The sequence below is a fragment of the Poecilia reticulata genome, chromosome 3 (genome assembly GCF_904066995.2).
Source record: "Poecilia reticulata chromosome 3, P_reticulata-male-v2, whole genome shotgun sequence".
NCBI lineage: Eukaryota > Metazoa > Chordata > Actinopteri > Cyprinodontiformes > Poeciliidae > Poecilia > Poecilia reticulata.
Genome location: NC_088832.1, coordinates 24,694,152 through 24,713,265, shown reverse-complemented (window position 1 = coordinate 24,713,265; position 19,114 = coordinate 24,694,152). Strand labels below are relative to the sequence as shown.

Genomic DNA, 19,114 nt, shown 5'->3' with positions numbered 1-19,114 from the left:
TCTACCAACCCTGAATATCCTTTGGTCCATTTTCTTTTCTGATTTGGAAGAATAGGAGTTTAAAAAGTAGTAGTTTTCCTGAATTCTGGATTCTAATCCCTGTTCCGGGTTGCTAAATAAGTATAAGTATTCTCTGGACTTTCTAATTTTGTGAAAGTAATGAGTACTCCACAGTTTCTAAGTAATAAAAACTAACACAGGACAAAAAATGGGATTTTCGTCAGCTGTTGACACCTTGTTCTGCCGTGCGCATGGAGATTGAGGGCTTTCGGCAAGGTTTTTGTCAGAGTCGAACACTGCCAAAAATGGTCAAAAACGCTGTGTGTCCGTGTTCCCCTATCCCCTTGTGCCTAGCAGAGGTTTTCGTATTTAAATGAAGTTGCTGAGTGCCATGCAAATGCAAATCAACTGTTGAGCACCGCCTTTTGACTCTTATTCATTTTTATTCAAACTGCGCTGCCCCGCCAACTGTCGATTGCTGTCGATATCTGTCGCTGAATAGCTGCATTCGCGTCAGAATACAGGGTCAAAAATCCCACTTTTCGTCCAGAGTAAGTGTTCATGTTCTGGAAGAATTTTTTCTGGATTCTAAGTTTGTTGTAATTCCTATAATAACAGGAGTCTCTCTGCATAATAATCTAAAAATAATCTAATATTGATCTAAATAGTGAGTACTCTACAGTTTCTAAAAAAAAAAGCTAAAGAGTGACTAATGAACTAATAAACTAGAGTCTCTGGATTGTAATTTTTGATTTGTGGCTTTATGAACTGTGCAATGGTCTAGAACAACCAGTGGCTCAGCTTGAATTATGTTTTAGTGTCTACCTTGGTCTTGATAATGAATGCCCGGTAACCTCCAATGGCAATCTGCTTCTTCATCACGCTGAAGTTGTTGAACCTGCAGACAAGGAGCCCGGCGCTGTGCAGCCTCAGGGTGAAGTCCACATCGTGACAGGTGAAGCGGTTCTGGTCGTATTGGACATTCTGGCTCCGGTCGACATTGAGAAGGAGGAAGTCATGAACGTGACCTCTGGAGAACGGCTCCCACTGTTTGACACCTGATTCAACAGCAAAGCATTGCAGGATGAAATTAATGGAACATGCTGCTTTACGTTTTATAAAACAAAATGTTGATTTGAGTTAAAGTGGTTAAAAATTATTGAAAAAATAATGAAAATGTTTAGGGGATTTTTGTGGGCTTGATATAATATTCTAATCTTAAATACATTTTATTAGATGCAAGTGGAAAATCATTACAGAAATGAAAACTTCAAACATCCATCTATTAATCTGCATAATGTCTTCTACTTCTAAACTGAGTTACAGGAATAAATAAACTGTTTAATAATATAACAACACAAATCAGATCTTGAAGCTGACAATAGTATATTAGTGCATAAGAAGATGGCAGTTATATGTTAAATTCAGAAAAGATTTTAAAACTTTCCTTCCCAAATACAAAACTTAGCTTTATTTCTCTTTAGGACAACACCTTTGACCGAGCTATTACTGCCATGGACTGCATCTACTCTGCTTTTCTTTGCTGAAGAACATCCTCCTGGATCTGTGCTACCATATTTTGTCTTTATCCGTTTTCCATCCTCTCAAGTCCTGACAGATGATGGAAAATTGCAGTTCATATTGAACTAGGTTAAAAGCAAGCGGTTCCTATTCACTGTTGCCGCATGAAGAACTGATGCCAAGTCAATGAGTTTGATTTGTATTTTTATTTAATTCATATTAAAGAACAAAATGTAAATATGTGAGTCCCTTGGTTGGGAAAGCCAATCACAAAACATTGTGCAGCAATAAAAAAAACAAAACTGCAAACTACTTGATTTTAAAAACATTAACATAACTTCTAGCTATGACATAGTCAGGAAAATTAAAGTTATAATTTTCTGAATCAAAATTAATGAAAGACGCATATTTATGCAAACTAATATTCCGTTTGATTTAAATTGGTTGCTGCAAAAATCCGGGCTTCTTTGAACAGTTAATGTACGAAAAAATGCAAACTAGGTTTGTCTATAATGGTTATGATTGCTTTTGCTTTTTGCTTTTTGTTACTGCATCTGACCAAGTGTTGAAATTGGATTTATGTGAATAAGTATAGATTTCATTTATATGCGGATGTTATTTGAACTTATTTGTCAAGAAAAGTAACATTAAATAATATTATTTATTTTTAATAAACTAAAATGAAGGAAGCTGTAAGGTTTTGGGTATTTTTGGATTAAAAGGTTTTTTTGGTAGTCATTTAGTTATTCAACCTGAAACTTTCTTTTCTCCCTGACATTGTGTTTTCTCACCCGTTACTCCTCGGCTGTTCCACTTCCTTATTCCACACAGGCCGTACTGGGCAAGGTCTGGACAGGCCTCCATGTGCTGCAAGACTTGTTTTAGTGACACGGCACGTTCAGCGGGACAACTATGAGGACAACAAAAAGTAAACATGGACTGTGTTAAACCCAACAAGTTTTCCATAAGATCTTCTTTCTCAAACAGCCTACGTTTTTCTTTCACCTCAGTTTATCGTTGTCCACTGCGTTCCACATAACACAGGAGTCATCAGCTAGGATGATGAAGGGCCAGACATCAACCGACGGGCTACCTCCTTCCACCCGCCGACTGCGCTCCAACTCCAAGTTGTGATAAGAAAGCTCCTTTATCAGAAAGTGAGCAGCACCTGAACATACATCAAGATATGATTATAAAAGTGATTTAATCTGAAAAAATATGTAAAATCCAAACAAAAGCGATAAATGTGAAACAGAAAAATAAAGAGTTAATCAGGGGAACATACCGATACCCGCTCCATTGAAGACAGTGGGCAGCACCAGCATGATGTGGTTGGGCCAGTACTTCTTGTAGACAGCCATCTCATACTCTTTAACTACAAGGATGTGTAGATGTGAGGCTCCGTCCATCGCATGGTACAGGTTGAACAGACCGTGCTCGTGGCGACCGGTGGTTGGGGTGAAGATTGGACTCTTGATGCAGTCTGGGCTCTGCAAAAGTACAACGATAAAATGCAGACATTTTATTTTATTAATTCAAGATAGCTCTATATGACAAGGAATAAAAAAAGATAAAATATGGGTATTTCTGGCAAAACATGAATTGACTGTGCTTTTGTACATTTACTCAAAGATTTAACAATTACACCACCTGGTGGAGAAATATTGTAACTGCAACCAATCCTTGAAGAACGTCACCTTAAATTAATTTCTCTTTATTAAGAGCACAACATGATAAATGTTTATATGCAAAACAAAAAACTAAGGCATTTTTCAAAGCTAATCTAAGGAAAATATTCAACAGTTGAATGGTCCCTCTGGGAATCGGCACTGACAAATTCTGTAGAAAAAATGAAAATATAAACATACCCAGTCAGAAGTGAGAGGCAGCCGCATGCTCTCCAGCTGACCTCCTGGCTGGCTGAAACTGAAGTAGTGTTCCTTAGACTTTGGGATGATAAAATAGAGCTGGATGTCTTCTCCGAGCAGAAGATGGGTGAATGTGAAGGCATGCAGCGTTGACTCATACATCTGGAATTTGATAAGAGATGGCTCCAATTTATATTTTAGAGGTAGCTTGAATGTTGATTCTCACACCGTCTTCTAGCATTTTGTGTGTAAGTAGGTGTGTAACTTGCAGACCTGGTATCTGGGGTTAAAGCCAAGGTACTGATGACACTGCTCACAGTGATGATAGGTGTTGTACGCTGCGTACTTGGACAGCTTTATCCGAGACGTCCGTCTGCGCAGGTACACGTCCTCCTGGCGGACAGGGTTTCCTTGGCAACACAACAGAGGAGAGAGGAGGGAGTAATATTGCAAGATGACTGATTGAATACCTTGATTACTTTTGGAAATTAAAAAATAAACTGCCAAAAGAAAGACTTTATTTGCAGATTTCATACCATCGGCTCGTGGTTTAAATCCAGGACAGTATACAATGCTGATGTCATCATACTTTGGGTCATGGACGGTGTAGTCGAAGGGCATTGTCTTTATAACTTCTGTGTTTGGCCATGGAGCATTGGGTGGGTGGTACTGCACACCTTCTGCCTCGGCTGCTGAAAATGTAATACACTTTTCAATGCACGTTTTTTTATGAATGACAAAACTAAAAGCACTTAGCATTACGAAGCCATGTCTAGAATTTGAAGATACGTTTTTTACATAGCGATGTGAGAACTTACTGCAGTGGATGTCCTCGTCATCATAGATGTCCACCTCCATTAGCCGGATCAGCATGCGAGACAGGAGGCCCAGAAAATGAAGATATGCCCCCGTTTTCCCCACCTGACCATGAAAAAAACCAAACAATAAAACCTCTGAATAGAAGAAAACAAAAACAAAAAAAGAATAGAAGTAAAACAACCAGACTGACGGTACCTGTGGGGGACCACTAAGCAACAGTCTACGTGGGTGAAAATTGTCGGTTCGTCCTTCAGTGCGGTTGCTGTTGTCCATGTGGTAGGACCGAGGGACTGTCCACTGACGATAATAGAGCGACTGCTCTGTGCATGTCATCATTTTGCTAAGCAGAGGTCTGAGGAAAAAAACAAAAACTCAAATCAGAATGGCCTGCATTTTGAAATTCATCTACAATCCAGACCGTTTCCACTATTTCAGTTGTTTCCACTATTTCCCACACTGCTGTCATTTTAGGATTGTGCAAATCAACTTAAAGCTGATGGCTCTTGACAGCTTACTTTTGAAATGAATCTATTTTCTTCAATTGTTTTTTGTAAACTAATTGAGTTTCTTAATTTCAGGAAGAAAAAAGAAAAACGCAGTGCCTTAGAAAAAAAAAGTAAAATTTGTTTATTTCTAAGGACAGCCAAGTAATAATTGAACTCCACCTGTGTCTAATTTAATCTCAGTATAAATTCAGCTGTTCTATGTTTGTTAGAGAACATTGCTGAAGAAACTACACCACAAAGACCAAGGAACACAAAACACAGGACAGATAAAGTTCTTGAGCATGAAACATCGTTCAGCCACTGAAGCTGGAAAAGACATGCAGCTGCTTTCACTGTTCAATATGCACAACCTTTTTAATAAAGATATTAGAGTTTGCAGTTTTAGGAGTAGTGTAAAATGTATCCTAAACGCATCAAATTAGGACATCGCTACAGATGAACAACAAATCAATTTTAATACAGAGAAATAAGAGTTTCTGTTACCTAAAACTGCTTGCCCAAGCAACAGATATGTGTGGCAAGAATGAAGTGCACCGTGGAAGGCCACTGCTGTCACTGGCTGTGATAATGTCATAGAGAGCACGGGGGAGGAGCACAGATGGTGGACGACTCAGTCCTCTCGCCCAGGAGCAGCTCAGATTAGGAGAGGAGGCCCGTGGAGATGAGGAGTCCGAGGATGCAGATTTGGAGGGATTTTGAGGTTGAGAAGCAGGCTGCTGTTGGGTGGCTGTTTGATTGTAGGACTGGATATTTGTTTGAGATACTGGCTGGCTTTGACCTTGGAGCTGCGTCTGCTGCTGGGAGATCAGCTGGACATGGGGATAACCCTGAACTTGGGGTTGGCTTTGGAAGTTAGGGGTAGTTTGAAAATATGACTGAGAGGAGGTCTGGGGCTGAAGCTGAACCTGAGCTTTTGAGGGAGACTGTACGTTGTCCAGAGTTTCTTTTGGAACATTTGGAGAGGTGGTAATTCGAGATGGGAGGGGATCTACAGTTTTACTATCAGGGCATGGCTGGACAGACTGTGAGGATTGTGAAGGAGAGTCTCCTGGAAATGACCCAAAATGACAAGAGAGGGTTTTAAATAAAGAATTCAGGTCGTTTGCGAACTTCGATTAAATTTTTCATCATACCGTTCTCCTGTGCTTCCTCTTCTTCATTGTCAGTGCTGCTGAGCTTCTCGGGATCGCTTTCGATCAAGTCACTTCCTGGTCCAGGGTCGTGTGGCGGCCGTGACTCTGCCTTCACCAGGTAAGCAGCTAGTCCCAGCTCCTGTTCCAGAGTGGTCCGCTGAAGGTATGAGCAGCTTATCACTCGGAGGTCGCAATACTTCAACGACCTGTTACAAGAAAAAATAAGACAAATTTATCTGCTTGTGGCATTTATTGAAGCCAACTCATTTTCATCAGAAATTCAATCTAAAGTCGGCAGTCGAAGCTCAGCAAGTACCTCGGCAACGACTCTCCAAGCGGTTCGGTTCCTGACAAGATCAGGATGCAGGGCAGAGCCTCCAGCTCCAAGTAGGTATGAGGAACCCATTCAGCATCCTGGATCTTTAACCAAATCTGCAGTGCATTAACACACACATCAGTATATATTATTTACAGTATGATAAAGCTTTTCATTTCTGATTGCATTTGTGTCAAACTGAATCCTATCAAGAACAAACACCGTACCTTGATCTGGTCAGTGAAAGTCTGTCCAATCGTCAAAGCTTGGCTAGGATTCCCCAGAATGATTTCAAAACTGTCCTCCATACCCAGTTGCCTCCTCACTCTGGACAGCCGTCGGTGGGCCCAAGCTGCCAGAGCCAGAGAGGGGATCCGCAGCAGGACCATGTGACCATGACGGGTGGGACACTGCTGAACAGCGGTGAGCAGAGACTGTACAATTTCCATGGTTTCCACAGAGGTGTGTTTGTGGAGATTGTGAGAGCTGCTAATCTTGCCGGAAGCAGCCATCAGAGCAATACAGTATTGTTGGACTAACACTGTAGTCCGTATTACAGCACTGTGGAGCTTGGGAAATCTGAAAACACCAAGAAGAAACAGTGAACTTCTACTATGATTTTTGCTGATTAAGGACGGTGTATGTGGGTGTTGAACCTTTCTTCGAGGGTTGACGTCATGCTCTCAAAGGAGGAATCATATCGCATGAGTGGGAGGCTGCTTCCTGAGCGGGTCGACTCCAAAAGCTCTGACACACCAAAGTACCGTGTCCTCTCATGATACAGGTCCACATCCTACGCACACAAGCAGCAGCTGACATTCAGACCAACAACTAGACCACTGTATCACCAAATGTCCATCCCAAACAGAGCTTAGACTCACATTGCTGAATGCAGACGGCCAGTGAATCTCGTTGTAAGGGCTGATGCGAGTGCACTGTGTTTGCAAAGCGAAGGGGAATGAGGTGACGTGCAGAATCAAGATGTTTGTGGCGTCTTTCACCTGCCGGGAGTTTAACAACCGATCCACAAGACCCAGACTGCCGTCTGTGCTGCTGTAAAATGTGCTGATTGGGAGAGTAGCCACATAAATACAATGAATGACCTTATCTTTGTTGCATTATTTCATTGATTTAAGCTTTCCTAATCCAAACCTGCTAATATCCCAGTGGGCATGGTCATGAACCAAGATGTAGAGCGTGTAGGAGTTACTCTGTGCTTCCTGGAGGAGCTTGTCAATTCGCGACTGAGCGCTCTGATCCATCTTCACCACATAGCGCTCTGCCTCTCTCTGAGACGCAAATTCCTGCTCTGAACTTCCAAGCTCCTGAAGAACACCTGGAAAATACAAAGGAATGACTAATTTAAATCAGTAGTAGTATATAAAAAACTAAAAACACTTCCACTTAGCTTGCGACTATAGTTGAACTAAAAACTTGTCTGATACACACAGGTTAAGAGACAAAGACTTTACTAACCAGAACTCCAGAGGTGTAGAACAGTCTGCTGAAATGAGACCTCAGAAGGCGGGACAAGGATGAGGAAGCTGACCCTGTTAAAGGAACCGAGGTCCAGATTCTGTGTGCTGGAGTCTGCGATGGCACAAACATGGGACAGCAGCTTTCTAGCCACCGCCAGCTGTATGGGACGAACCTCACGCCACTCTACTCTGTATTCTGCAAGCACAAGATGGACACCAAGATTATAACATACAAAATGTAAATAAAGTTGACATTGTAACAGAAATTAAAACCAGATTTTTCAACAGTTGCTTGTTTGAAGAGCAAATCTTATCTATGGTATTTTTCTAAGGCCCTTTCTGAATAGGACAGCATTCTACTATAGATTTATAGAAAAAAGAATTGAATTTCTTCAAAAACATGAACATTAATGCAAGTACCACTATAAATGGTTAACACTCAATCCCAAAGAGCCTTCTTCTTACCTAAACAAGGGGTTTTGGGGCTTGAAGCCGTCTCCTTAGGGCTGGGCGTGTCTTTTAAACTGGATGTTTGTAAATCTTTTGGACTTGGTCTGTCTTTGGGGCTATTTGTGGTTTTGGGAGTCTTCTCTTCAGCTAATGCCCGACTACTGGATGGGGGTGATGCTTCGTGCTCCACACTGGCACTGTCCAGAAGGAAATCCATATTACCATCTGAGGAACAGAAAGCCACACAAATATTTTAGAAAATTCGGACTAAATTTTCAATAGCAAACGAACAAGCCAAAGATGGAGACTTGCCTTGTCCGAGGGAATTGCAATAGTGGATAAGTTCCTGGGCAGCCCCTGTGTGGAGTTGGTGGCTGATTTCTTTCAGTCCCTCATTGGGAGAAAACATGCTCTCTGCCAAGGCACGACACTGATGTTTACCTGAACCGGATCCACAGATGAATTCAATCTCCTGTCCACATTTGCCTTGGCATCACTACTTTTGTTACACCACAACTCTCACCTGTTACTACCACACAGGACTGAGTTTCTTGTCCCGGTGAAGTGACGATGATGACGACATAGTTTGTGTTTTCAAACCGTCCATCCACCAACCTACTGAACATTTGCAGAAGCCCCTGAGCCAAGGATTTGACATCTTCCCCCAACACCACCACACCCTCCCCACAGGACGAGGCAGCGAGCTGGGCGAGCCAGGGAAGCTGACTGGGGGTGAGGGGCTGCTGACTTTGAGGAGGTAAAGAGAGATGCTGGGGGAGCCCGGGCAAGCTAGCGGGTACCTGAGGAAGATCAAGTTTAATCATTTATTGATGCACGTCATTTCATCAGTGTTGTTTATGTAAATTTGATTTTAAAAATCACAATGCTGATACTTTTCTTGCAACGTCTGACCTCTATGCCATAGTGTCTCCCTTGGGTTCCTTGTGTTTGTGACTGCTGAAACTGTCTGATCTCACTGAGGTGAGATTCCCTCCATGACCTCATGAATATCTGCTCCAAGTCCTCAATGAGGGGTACCTGCTCAGTGCCTGAGAGAGAACAAAGCTGCAGTCAGACTTTTTGCGATCTTACCATTTATGATGGTGTATAAAAAATATGTTGCACCGGTTTATGACTGAAGGAAGGAAGAAGAATTTCTGAAAAATGAATTTCTGTACCCTCTTTGAAAAATGTAAGTGGCTGTTTTGTATGGGTCATGTGTATTGGGATGAAAGGAACAACAAATTCATTATTGTTCTGCATCAGGATGGAATATGTTACTTTTCTAACATCTTGGACTTAAACTTTATTGTTTTATTAGTTCTCCCCACTGATTAGTGACAATTATCTGAAATAATTCAATAACAGGACAGACTGCTATAAGTTAAACAGTTGAGCACATGGAGGTGAGTGAATCCAACACTGTGCAGACTGAGCATCTGCATGGCACACAATGAGGTTATGCAATGCTATAAGTAGGATATTTCTGAAACACTTAAATGTTAAGGCAGTGAAGAGTGTGTGCAGTGCATACATGATGTTAAAGAAAGGCAAGACCATAACCAACAACGCAATAGCTGTGTTTAAAAAGTCAAATTACTGTAGCTCATGGTTTGAAGATTACATTATGTTCAAAGACCTTTTGCACTAACCTAGCTGAACGAGGTAGTAAACGGTGAGCAGAATCTGCATCTCAGCAGAGAGAGGTTGAATAGGTGACGGTCCGTAATGTTGGTAAACCCTGGGGAGGGTTTGTGAGCTCAGGTAACAACTCTGTAGGAGAGAACTGATGAGTACGTCATTTGTGTTGCCCGTGAGCTGAGGAAGAGGGCCATGACCTGGAGAAACAGGAAATTTACAGAAGAAAAAAAAAAAACAAAACATGGGAGTAAATGGGAATAAGTTGAACAATGTCAGTTTTGGGATTTTAGCAGTTTGTTATATTCATGCGTCCTTTTCATGCTTCATATTACAGAAAAATTTAATACAAATTACTCCAAACAGTTGTAGTGACACAAAATGGTGGAAAGTACTAAGCCTTGATATCTGTGAAGAATACACTCAACATGTAAAGTGCCATTTTTCCCAGGGTGGGACGCAGTAAGATCGACTTTAAATTCCTCAAATGACTCTGAGTGGGTTGGAACAAAAAAGTCAAGTGGTAGACCACCACAAAAAATGCTGAGCTTAGAAAATCAGTGTGAAGATACAAGAAGATCTTCAACCAAAATAAATGACTGCAGCACAACACATATTAAAGGACCCTCATCCTTTTACATCATGATCTTGCACAAATGAGCACCAGACAAGGGATATCAAAAAAAGTATTCAAAAAACCTTTATTCTATCAAGAGAAAAAATGTATTCTCATTGTCCTGATGGCTTCCATTGTTGTTGACATAACAGGGAGATCTCTTTAGAGTAGCTCCATCATAGAAGCTTTTTCCATTAATGAAACAGTGGAGCTCGGTCTCGTGAAGCTGCATTAAACCTCAAGTGGTTTTGAGGAGATGTTGCAGCAGGCATCCCACCCAAGTGGTGATCACAGTGTTTCAACTGGAAATGCTCCAGTTTACAATGCCTGTTTAACAAAGATATGTTCCATCCTGCTCGTTTCCCTGATATAAACCAGAGTGAAAACATTTTTGGACAGATGCCAAGGGAGGTTTATAAAAACAGATGTCAGTTCCAGACAATAGATCACATCATATTGCAACAATCCCAGAAGTGTCCTGGCAACACTCAACTCTAGAATGCCTAAAATAATCAAACAAAAGCAGTGGAGCTACTTATCAAGTCTTTTTGTTGGTATTTTTAGTTTTATTTTGGGTGTGTGTGTGTTTTTGTCTAACGGCCTTAAACAAAAAGACCGTTATGAATGGCTTTTTTGAGTTTTTTCCTTTTTTTACCACCTCTTTTTTCATGTTTAACAATCCAGAAGCCTAAAATAAAAATAGTTGTAACCTTTTTTCTAATACTTATGTTAATAAATTAAATAGAAGACTAAAAACTCATTTTCTGTCACATCTTTTGGACCATTTTTAGCACCAATGTAAATTTTAGGAACAAAGTTCCTAAAATTCATTCAAGAACAAGGCAAGAACATTACAATACATGACAATTGAAGGATCAATTACTATATAGACTTAGTTACAAGCATGGTGACAAAATCACAGATTTTATCAGAAAAATACCAGGTTCACATTACCATGTGCTGGGATAAATATACATACATAAATATATAAATTGCGACTACACCAACAACAGTCAGACAAAAAAGTAAATGTACAGTAAAGGAGTTAGGAATGGATTCCTGAAGTGCACAAGTCTGTTAATTTAAAACTTTTTGCCAAAAATGAGAAATCTTTAAGAACAGAATAGCAGATACTATAAAGAGGGAACAATATTAACAGAAAAAACTTAAAAGATGATTTGTGTTAGGCATTTCTCAAACAGTGGTTGGTATATGAGGATGATTTAGCCATACAGGGTGCTGAAAATTCCTCCGACTTTCAAACGACGCTCATAGCTGACCCTCTCACCTTTAAATATGACAGGCTGCAGCCTACAGGTGTGAAGCAGCTGATCAGGCACTGTTACAGACACTTCAGGGGGCGAAAGTTGACTTGCTGATCCTCGTGATGAACTCTGTACGGCTGTAGTCTCTGGCACAAAAGGGAAACAAACACAGAAAGGTGTTTACATTTAGCACACAGTTCCAGTGAGGCTAATTAGCTTGATAACAAAAACACACAGTGGCTCCAAAGAACTATTTGTACCTGATCTTGCTCCATTGGTGATGACAGAAGTCACTGATAATGTTGATAAACTTAATGACGATTGTGCAGACTTCCCAGCACACTCTGTCAAAGTATTGGCAGATGAATCAGGTGACCAGCCTTTGTGTCTCTTTTTGGGGGGACCAGCATTTGTAGGTGGACCTAACAGGTAAAAAGGCAAAAAAATTACAGGATATATTTAGATTAAGTTTTTAAGTCCCATCTTGTGTTTAATTCCAGTGATTTAGAGCAATCATTTGTCATTTTTCAGTCAGTTCTCTTTGAGACTAACAAACTGAGGGGCACAGAAGACACTTTTCTCATCCTAACACCTCACAAATTAACACATTTACTACAAGGTGCCAGGGAGACTTTTGTAGATACTGTAATGCAAAACAGTTGTATTTTAGTCATGCATTTATCTGTCTTTTCCTCTCAAGTATCTGTTAAAATGCTGTAATAATGGAAACACATAAAAGATGCGCTTGTTAAAAGGGCAATGAAAAAAAAACAACACCACCAGGAAGGAAGTGCTTCATTCAGATATAATGCAGGGGGAAAAAGATGAGACGGAGAGAGAGTGAATTTTACAACCTGGGTTTATAGAGGAGGCAGAGCGAGAGGCAGGGAGTGAGAAGGACAGAGAGGCAAACAGAAGAGAAAAGAGAGGTAGATGTTTAGTGCTCTGAGGACAGCCAAATCAAAGCAGGGAAAACAAAGGACCCTCCTCCCTCACCCCTGACATAAAAAGTAGCTACTGGGCTCCTGTGAAGCAGACGGACAGAAAGGGGAGGGGCTTAAAGACGACTTCTTGTTTGCATATAAACAAGAAGTTGTGTTATACAAGCAGACATTGCCTGCATGGATTCTAAGTAGAATAATGTATGCCGTTCTGGGAAATTACACTATTGTCATACATGTCCCAGAAAGAACTAAAAAGCTGAAAGAAAAAAAAAAAACATTAAGAGGAATCTGTACCAGTAACTGATGGTCTCCCAGGTCCCGACTGACTTAAAGGTGGCTGGGCAATAGAAGAAGCTGCTGTGTGGTTTCCATTTATCAGCGTGGTGGGAGCATCAGCTGTCTGAGGCTCCGCGTGTGATCCTTAAAAATTTTTTTTAAAAAGACGACAAAGATTTAGTAGAGACAGTTGTGTTTTAGAAGACAACAAGGAAATGACCAGAACCAGTAGTATGTGTCATTTTTTACCTGTGGCGCTGCCTGCTGTGTGTGATGGGTGAGCCAAAGCCGAGTTAGCCAAAGCCGGGTTAGCCAAAGCTGGGTTCGATGGCCGTTCGTCTAATGTCAGGTGGCCCTCTGAGAGACTGGCTCTGATCTGTCTTATCCTGACATCTGAAAGACATGTCAAATTGGTTATCTACAAACGGAGACAAATTAAATCTCTTTCACATTATTGCTTTGAAAGAGGGCATGCCTGTGAGAAGGAGCGCATACTGTGAAGTGTGAGGCTTCGAGTACCAGAAACTAAACTCTGACCAATCACAAAAGTTGAGCACATAAGACAATAAGAGATGAGCTGAACTAAATAAAGCCTTGTCATAAAGATGACTAAAGCCAAAAAACAACTATAAATCCACTTCAGTTCTAGAGACACATTCACATACCAGCTTTGTAATGTATGTGAAACGTATCTGCAGGATTCACCTAACTTCCTGAGGAAATGTCCAGAAGACCAAAGGTTGAGTTTTGTGCAAACACAGAAGCAAACTCTTCTTTGAAAGTCTGAAAGTTGTTGCATCATCCTGTTGTATTCTGAAATGTATACAGGTTCATGAAAAAGCTCTGTGTGTGCAAATAATCAAAGTCTGGATAAAGATGTAAACAAAAAAGCCATAATCAAAAAGCCTCATTGCATAATTTTCAGAGCATAATGTTTTGCCTCTGGGTGCTCTAAGCTGGGGTTTCAGCTCGTATTTTTCTGATTTCAAGATCCCTCAACAAGTGTCAGTAGTCTGAAATTCCAGAATAAGATTAGATAATACAACAGGAAGTGACTGGTCACACACATGGAAGGAGTTCAGGACTGATTAAATGTTTTCAGTGAACGCTGCTTTTGCTTGAATCTGTAAGAACCATCAAATTTTTCTCTCAGTTTTTTCTCTGGAGATAAATCTTGTTAACACAAAAACATGGTATTTTGAAGAGGAAAAAATTGAAGAAAAATAAATAAAACAGGACTTCAGAAACTACTATGTAGGCGAACCCTTTTCAGGAAGTAAGCCTGGAGTTCCTCTGTGTTAAATTCCAGCCTCTCAACACCTACACCCAAGCGAAAAAGCAGATTAGGAGAAAATCTGACGTCTTTCTATGAACCATCAACTCCTAAATCTTACACTTTCAGTTTCAAACTAGTAAGTTGAAACAATCACCGAATGAGCCAAAAAACAAAAGACAGTAGGGGTATACCCCATAAAAACTCTACAACAGTCTTTACACCTGTCCACACAAATGCTTTCTCCACCTAATGTCCATTCTCACTATGACCTTCAGGCTGTTGCTTCTGTGCACCCCGACATCTCACCTTTGACCCCCCTAAGACCCGGTCTGACCAGTCCATCTGGTCACAGCCACACATTCACATCTCTGCAATCAAAAATGCAGCTTCATGCAATTTTCAGAGTATGAAAAACATCCGACATGCGTTTTAAAAGCGGCTGTGAATACAAGTTATTTTTATAGATTTAGTATAAACATTTTGTACCATGATTACCATCTGCCCATTTTAAAGGCATTTTTACAGCTGACTGTTGAAGTTTTTGAAAAACTAGACATTTATGTAACTGCTTCAGGTAAAATGTCTCATACTTGCTGTCTCACAAAGGATCAGAAGCTCTTCGGCTTCAGTGCTGGTTATCCAAGCTGGCTACAAATTAAACAGACAACCCAGATCATCCTCAACACCACAAGCATCTGGCTAAAGACCTGGCTAAAGTTCATTTTGTCCCTGGTGTTTGGCGGCATGTGTTTAAAACAAAAACATCTCCAGTAAGCATTTGTCGCCAAGTTATAAAGTTCAAAATACAGCTAAATGACAACTGGTGCTCTCCAGTGGTTAAAATCTCATTGCTTTACTTTTGCGATTTGCCATCTTATACATTCAATACGATGTGTATGATGAAGCAACATCATAAAGGCAATTCTTAAAACTGGTATCACTCCTTCTTATGTTTGATGAAATAAATTATAGTCTGAACGGTTAACAACACTCTTAATGTGAAATTGTACAATTCCTCAAGTGGAACGTCAAAAAAAAAAAAAAAAAATCTAAATTTCTTGTAAAAGCAGTAGCTTCATCTTTTACCATTTCCCCTCCAGCAAATGGGAGCACCCTTGACCAGCATGCCCTGGTTGTTGCGGTAGAGATGATACTTCAAGTGCTTCTGTTTCTTGGGCTGGGTGCTGAGCTTCAGGTTAATGTGGTTGGAAAACTCTGTGAAGTAACGGAAACCTTTCTCTCCACAACCCAAGCAGTTTCCCGAGAAACCTGGAAGAGGATTGAGCAAACGGATCACATTATGTATAATGATTATGTGGATAAGATCACCAATGCACTCGGATGCCAAAAAAACAAAACAACAAAAAAACGAAGATTTTTGGACTGAACTTTACTTACAACTTCTAATATTTTCAACAGAAAATCATGTCACATTGCCCTGAGAAATTCTTCTGTCTTACCAAGCAGGGCGTTTCGACCCCGTTCATCTGGCAGGAAGCGTCGGTCCACAGCGCAAACCAGCAGGTTGTCGGGGAGGGAGGGGGATTTTACCCCAACTGGCATGAACCCAGGAGGAACATCCAAGTTCTCTGACGCAAGCGAGGACAAACGCAGATCTTTGCCAGCCTGACAGAAGCCTTTTAGGAGGACAAGGAAAGAAATGTTTTCACTAAATATTCAAGTGGATCCATGAGATTAGCCAGTTTAAACAACACAATATATTCCATTATTTTATCAATTATTTGTCCACTTACACATTTCTTTTGTTTTCGTTTGTCTATATGTTTGAGATCACCAAGCTATTTTATGATCAGGAAACGTTTCACATTGGGACTTCAGTTATTAAGAAAACAGGTTTACAAACCAATCTGGATCTATGGAAAAATTAATATCTGGTTGTACCACCCTGGCAGCATGCGTCTTTGAAAACTGGAAATGAGTCTTTTTTTATTGCTGTGGATCGATTTTTGGATCACTTTTTAAAATCTTTTTCATTGTGTCACATTAATTGCCAACACTGACATTTTAAAATAAAATCCCCAGGTGACACACTTTGACCACAACCAATTAAAAATACTTCTGTCGCAAAGTGCTGAAAAAGTGCTGTTCTGTGTTTTTGTCACTACATATATAAACTTGTACATGCCATCTGTGGTGCAGCATCCGTCAGGTGGAGGTTTCATCTGATAGGGTATCGGTGGGCTGTTGGACTCAGAGCCATCTTCATCCTCTTCGTCATCATTGAATGTTCGACCTAGTTAGAATACGAAAACGTTTTATTTCAGGGCAAATTGACATGTCGCAGTCATAATTTAAATGATGATCAAAACAAATGTTTCAGACTTAAGACTAAAGATGGTGAACGTCCTAAACCTGGACTCGCTGTTGCTTCACCTGCATATTTCTTCAACCCACCATCCTGCATAAACAGCTGCTCCGTCTCAAGATACAGCTGTGAGAAGACGGGCCGAGGCACCACAGTGTTTGACCTCAGGGATGCCTCGATGGAGTTGTGGAGGACCTCCTCGAAGCGTGCGGACCGCAGCTGGCCTGCATAAGAGTTCCCCATCAGCGCCCTGGAAGCACACACAGGAACCCCATACTGAACTGAAAAGTCTTTTGGTTGTGTTTGCTGTAAAGTGATCACAAAAACCTGAAGGCGAACCAAACACAGATGTAGTTTTGGTCATTTTTTATTTAGAAGTGTTTTCTCAGTGAAGGATGTGTTTAATGATTGTAAAAATGGAAATAATCATATGTTTTAAAATCTCTCTGGCATCCATTTAAAAAAAATGTCTGCTTAGTTATGTGAGCAGACTCGCAGACACATCCCCACTTGTGCAAAGTAATTTAACATCAGAAGCACATCTGCTCTCACTGACACACAGATCCACAGAGGCTTAAAATGTGGCTGCGGGTGCATGGCGTTTTACCAAAGAGCATAATATAAAATCAGCTGCGCTGACAGAGTCAGAACACCCTGACCTAGACGAAACTCCCTCCCTCTGTTTTTCTACTTTCTCTCCAAGAGCATTTCTCCAACTCCTTCTCTCCGTGGTGTAGTTCAGCGCTAATCTTAAACAAATCATTTACGCAAATAAACGTAACAAACTCAGATTTTTAAGAGGACAAACATGTTGTAGTCGTTAACTGAAAGAATAAAACCTGACTCTGAGCATGAACCTAATCCCTCTGCATTAAACTCTGGCAGCTCCCAAGCTGGCTGACAAACTCACACAACTGACTTAAAAACCTGCTTGCACGCATAACATTAATTAGCCGGGGAGCAACCTGAGGGTCAGCTTACTGCAAAGACATCACACACAGTTAAAACACTCATAGCATGTTTTCAATAAGAACCTGTAATGTCTAGTAATGTCCTACAATGACGTGTTGCTTTGCAAAATCATATTCTGTATTATAGGACAAACAAAAAATAAAAACCAAACAACATCTATATGTTTTATGAGCCCTCTTGATCCATCTTCTAGGTGTCAACATCCATCACAGAAACACACCAGACAAAGACAGATTCATATAGAGACCAATCATTTTTATTTAATGGCTATGCTTGTTTCTGATAGGAAATGAGGCATAAACATTTTAAAACACAATCAAGCAATGTAAAAGAAGTGTCATTAAAAATGTACAAGATATAAAAAAATTGCATTTTAAAAATATACACACACTACCTTATAATGAGTGGAAAGCGCGTCCTGGCCATTACAGCAATAACTGCTCTTACGGTTGCTGATCAGATTTTCCACTGGTATTTTGATGATTGGTCTTTGGTAATGAGTTCCCAAGTCGAAGAGGCTGGAAAACCACCTTGTCATTTCCTAATATTTAAGTCCAGACCACATGTCTTCCCCCTCCCTCATAACCCTCTTTCCACTCAAACTACTTTCAAATAAAGGCCACTATAGCCAACAAAACCTATAAAAAAAATAAAAGCTTCTTCAAGGGCCACTGTCCTGCAGTTTTTAGTGCCACAGTTACAAGACACTGGAATGAAATGGTGAAATGGTTTAATTACCTCCTTCATGTGTAGAGCCTTGCTAATGACCTAATTATTCTATTAAGGTGTGGTGCAGCAGAGGCACATCTAAAAGTTGCAGGGCAGTGGCCCTCCAGGACTGGAGCTTGACACCTATGCTTTAAAGCTACATCTGCAGGGGGATTAAAATATTTTAGGGCTGTATGATCACCAATCAGCCTTAATAATAGATCTTAATTTGCTCTGATTGGTGATTGGAAGATTATACACTCAAGAAAATTTATCACCAAAGATAAAAACAAAAAATCTAAAATTTGATGCAGTTTTTGCAGTAAGGATTTATAAAAGGGCAAAATCCAAAATCTTGTAAATCCAATTATCTGTTTTTTGGTGGAATGAAAACTGCTAAGAGAGCCTGTAGCAACTTTCTATACTTCTGTCATACTACAAAAATGTCAAGTCAGGTCACACCTCTAAGAAATGTAGAAATCAGCATCAGATCATGCATCTCTAATTGTTATTTATTCCAATACAATATTCATCTACTTTGCAAAGAAACTGTCAAGAGTACAACATCAGTAGCAGATGTCCTTCTACAATCATTTTCAACATTGACATGTTGTTGGGTCAACTGTTGCAAGACTTCCAGCTTTACATTCACCTCACACATTTAGGCTGAAGATGGTTTCAGTGACACATTCCTGACCACCTCCTGCTCCCACATTTTGAAAGGAGCAGCGCAGACTTTTAGGGCCTTGCACCACCTTGCAGAAAGACGAAGTGATCGGGAGACAAAAAGCCCGGTCACCACCACACAGCCAGTGCTGACAGGAAGTAATCACACCTTCTACCAAAGAGGATGCTGATCGTTTTACGACCACAGACTGGGGGGGAGGGGGCTGGGTGGTAAGTTGAATTGGGGGGAAGCCTAAAACCCTGAGCTTACAGTCAAATCTTTTCTTACTGCAGGTGTAAAACACAATTTAATCTTCTTTGGTGAAAAATCTATAA

General features: G+C 40.5%; 1 protein-coding gene across 5 annotated transcripts in view; it reads right to left on the bottom strand.

Annotated features, from left to right (window-relative positions):
- Window positions 1-19,114, bottom strand: part of greb1 (growth regulating estrogen receptor binding 1) — a 63,014-nt gene that overhangs the window by 2,389 nt on the left and 41,511 nt on the right. For 2 of the 5 annotated variants that reach the window (XM_081605314.1, XM_008405743.3), the window contains exons 2-31: window positions 16,501-16,682; window positions 16,253-16,360; window positions 15,567-15,743; window positions 15,193-15,375; window positions 13,080-13,223; window positions 12,849-12,974; window positions 11,871-12,032; window positions 11,634-11,756; window positions 9,744-9,929; window positions 9,004-9,140; window positions 8,615-8,891; window positions 8,404-8,532; window positions 8,107-8,316; window positions 7,640-7,837; window positions 7,316-7,499; window positions 7,045-7,228; window positions 6,820-6,956; window positions 6,391-6,742; window positions 6,164-6,279; window positions 5,848-6,053; window positions 5,198-5,762; window positions 4,404-4,560; window positions 4,208-4,310; window positions 3,926-4,081; window positions 3,663-3,799; window positions 3,390-3,551; window positions 2,807-3,011; window positions 2,527-2,689; window positions 2,313-2,431; window positions 826-1,058 (exon numbers count right to left, since the gene is read on the bottom strand). In XM_081605314.1, coding sequence (XP_081461440.1) covers window positions 826-1,058; window positions 2,313-2,431; window positions 2,527-2,689; window positions 2,807-3,011; window positions 3,390-3,551; window positions 3,663-3,799; window positions 3,926-4,081; window positions 4,208-4,310; window positions 4,404-4,560; window positions 5,198-5,762; window positions 5,848-6,053; window positions 6,164-6,279; window positions 6,391-6,742; window positions 6,820-6,956; window positions 7,045-7,228; window positions 7,316-7,499; window positions 7,640-7,837; window positions 8,107-8,316; window positions 8,404-8,532; window positions 8,615-8,891; window positions 9,004-9,140; window positions 9,744-9,929; window positions 11,634-11,756; window positions 11,871-12,032; window positions 12,849-12,974; window positions 13,080-13,223; window positions 15,193-15,375; window positions 15,567-15,743; window positions 16,253-16,360; window positions 16,501-16,675 — 5,514 coding nt within the window. In that variant the 5' untranslated portion in view covers window positions 16,676-16,682. Of the gene's footprint in view, window positions 1-825; window positions 1,059-2,312; window positions 2,432-2,526; window positions 2,690-2,806; window positions 3,012-3,389; window positions 3,552-3,662; window positions 3,800-3,925; window positions 4,082-4,207; window positions 4,311-4,403; window positions 4,561-5,197; window positions 5,763-5,847; window positions 6,054-6,163; window positions 6,280-6,390; window positions 6,743-6,819; window positions 6,957-7,044; window positions 7,229-7,315; window positions 7,500-7,639; window positions 7,838-8,106; window positions 8,317-8,403; window positions 8,533-8,614; window positions 8,892-9,003; window positions 9,141-9,743; window positions 9,930-11,633; window positions 11,757-11,870; window positions 12,033-12,848; window positions 12,975-13,079; window positions 13,224-15,192; window positions 15,376-15,566; window positions 15,744-16,252; window positions 16,361-16,500; window positions 16,683-17,798; window positions 18,129-19,114 lie in introns of those variants that run through there. The other 3 variants (XM_008405741.2, XM_008405740.2, XM_008405742.2) reach the window with 3 other exon arrangements.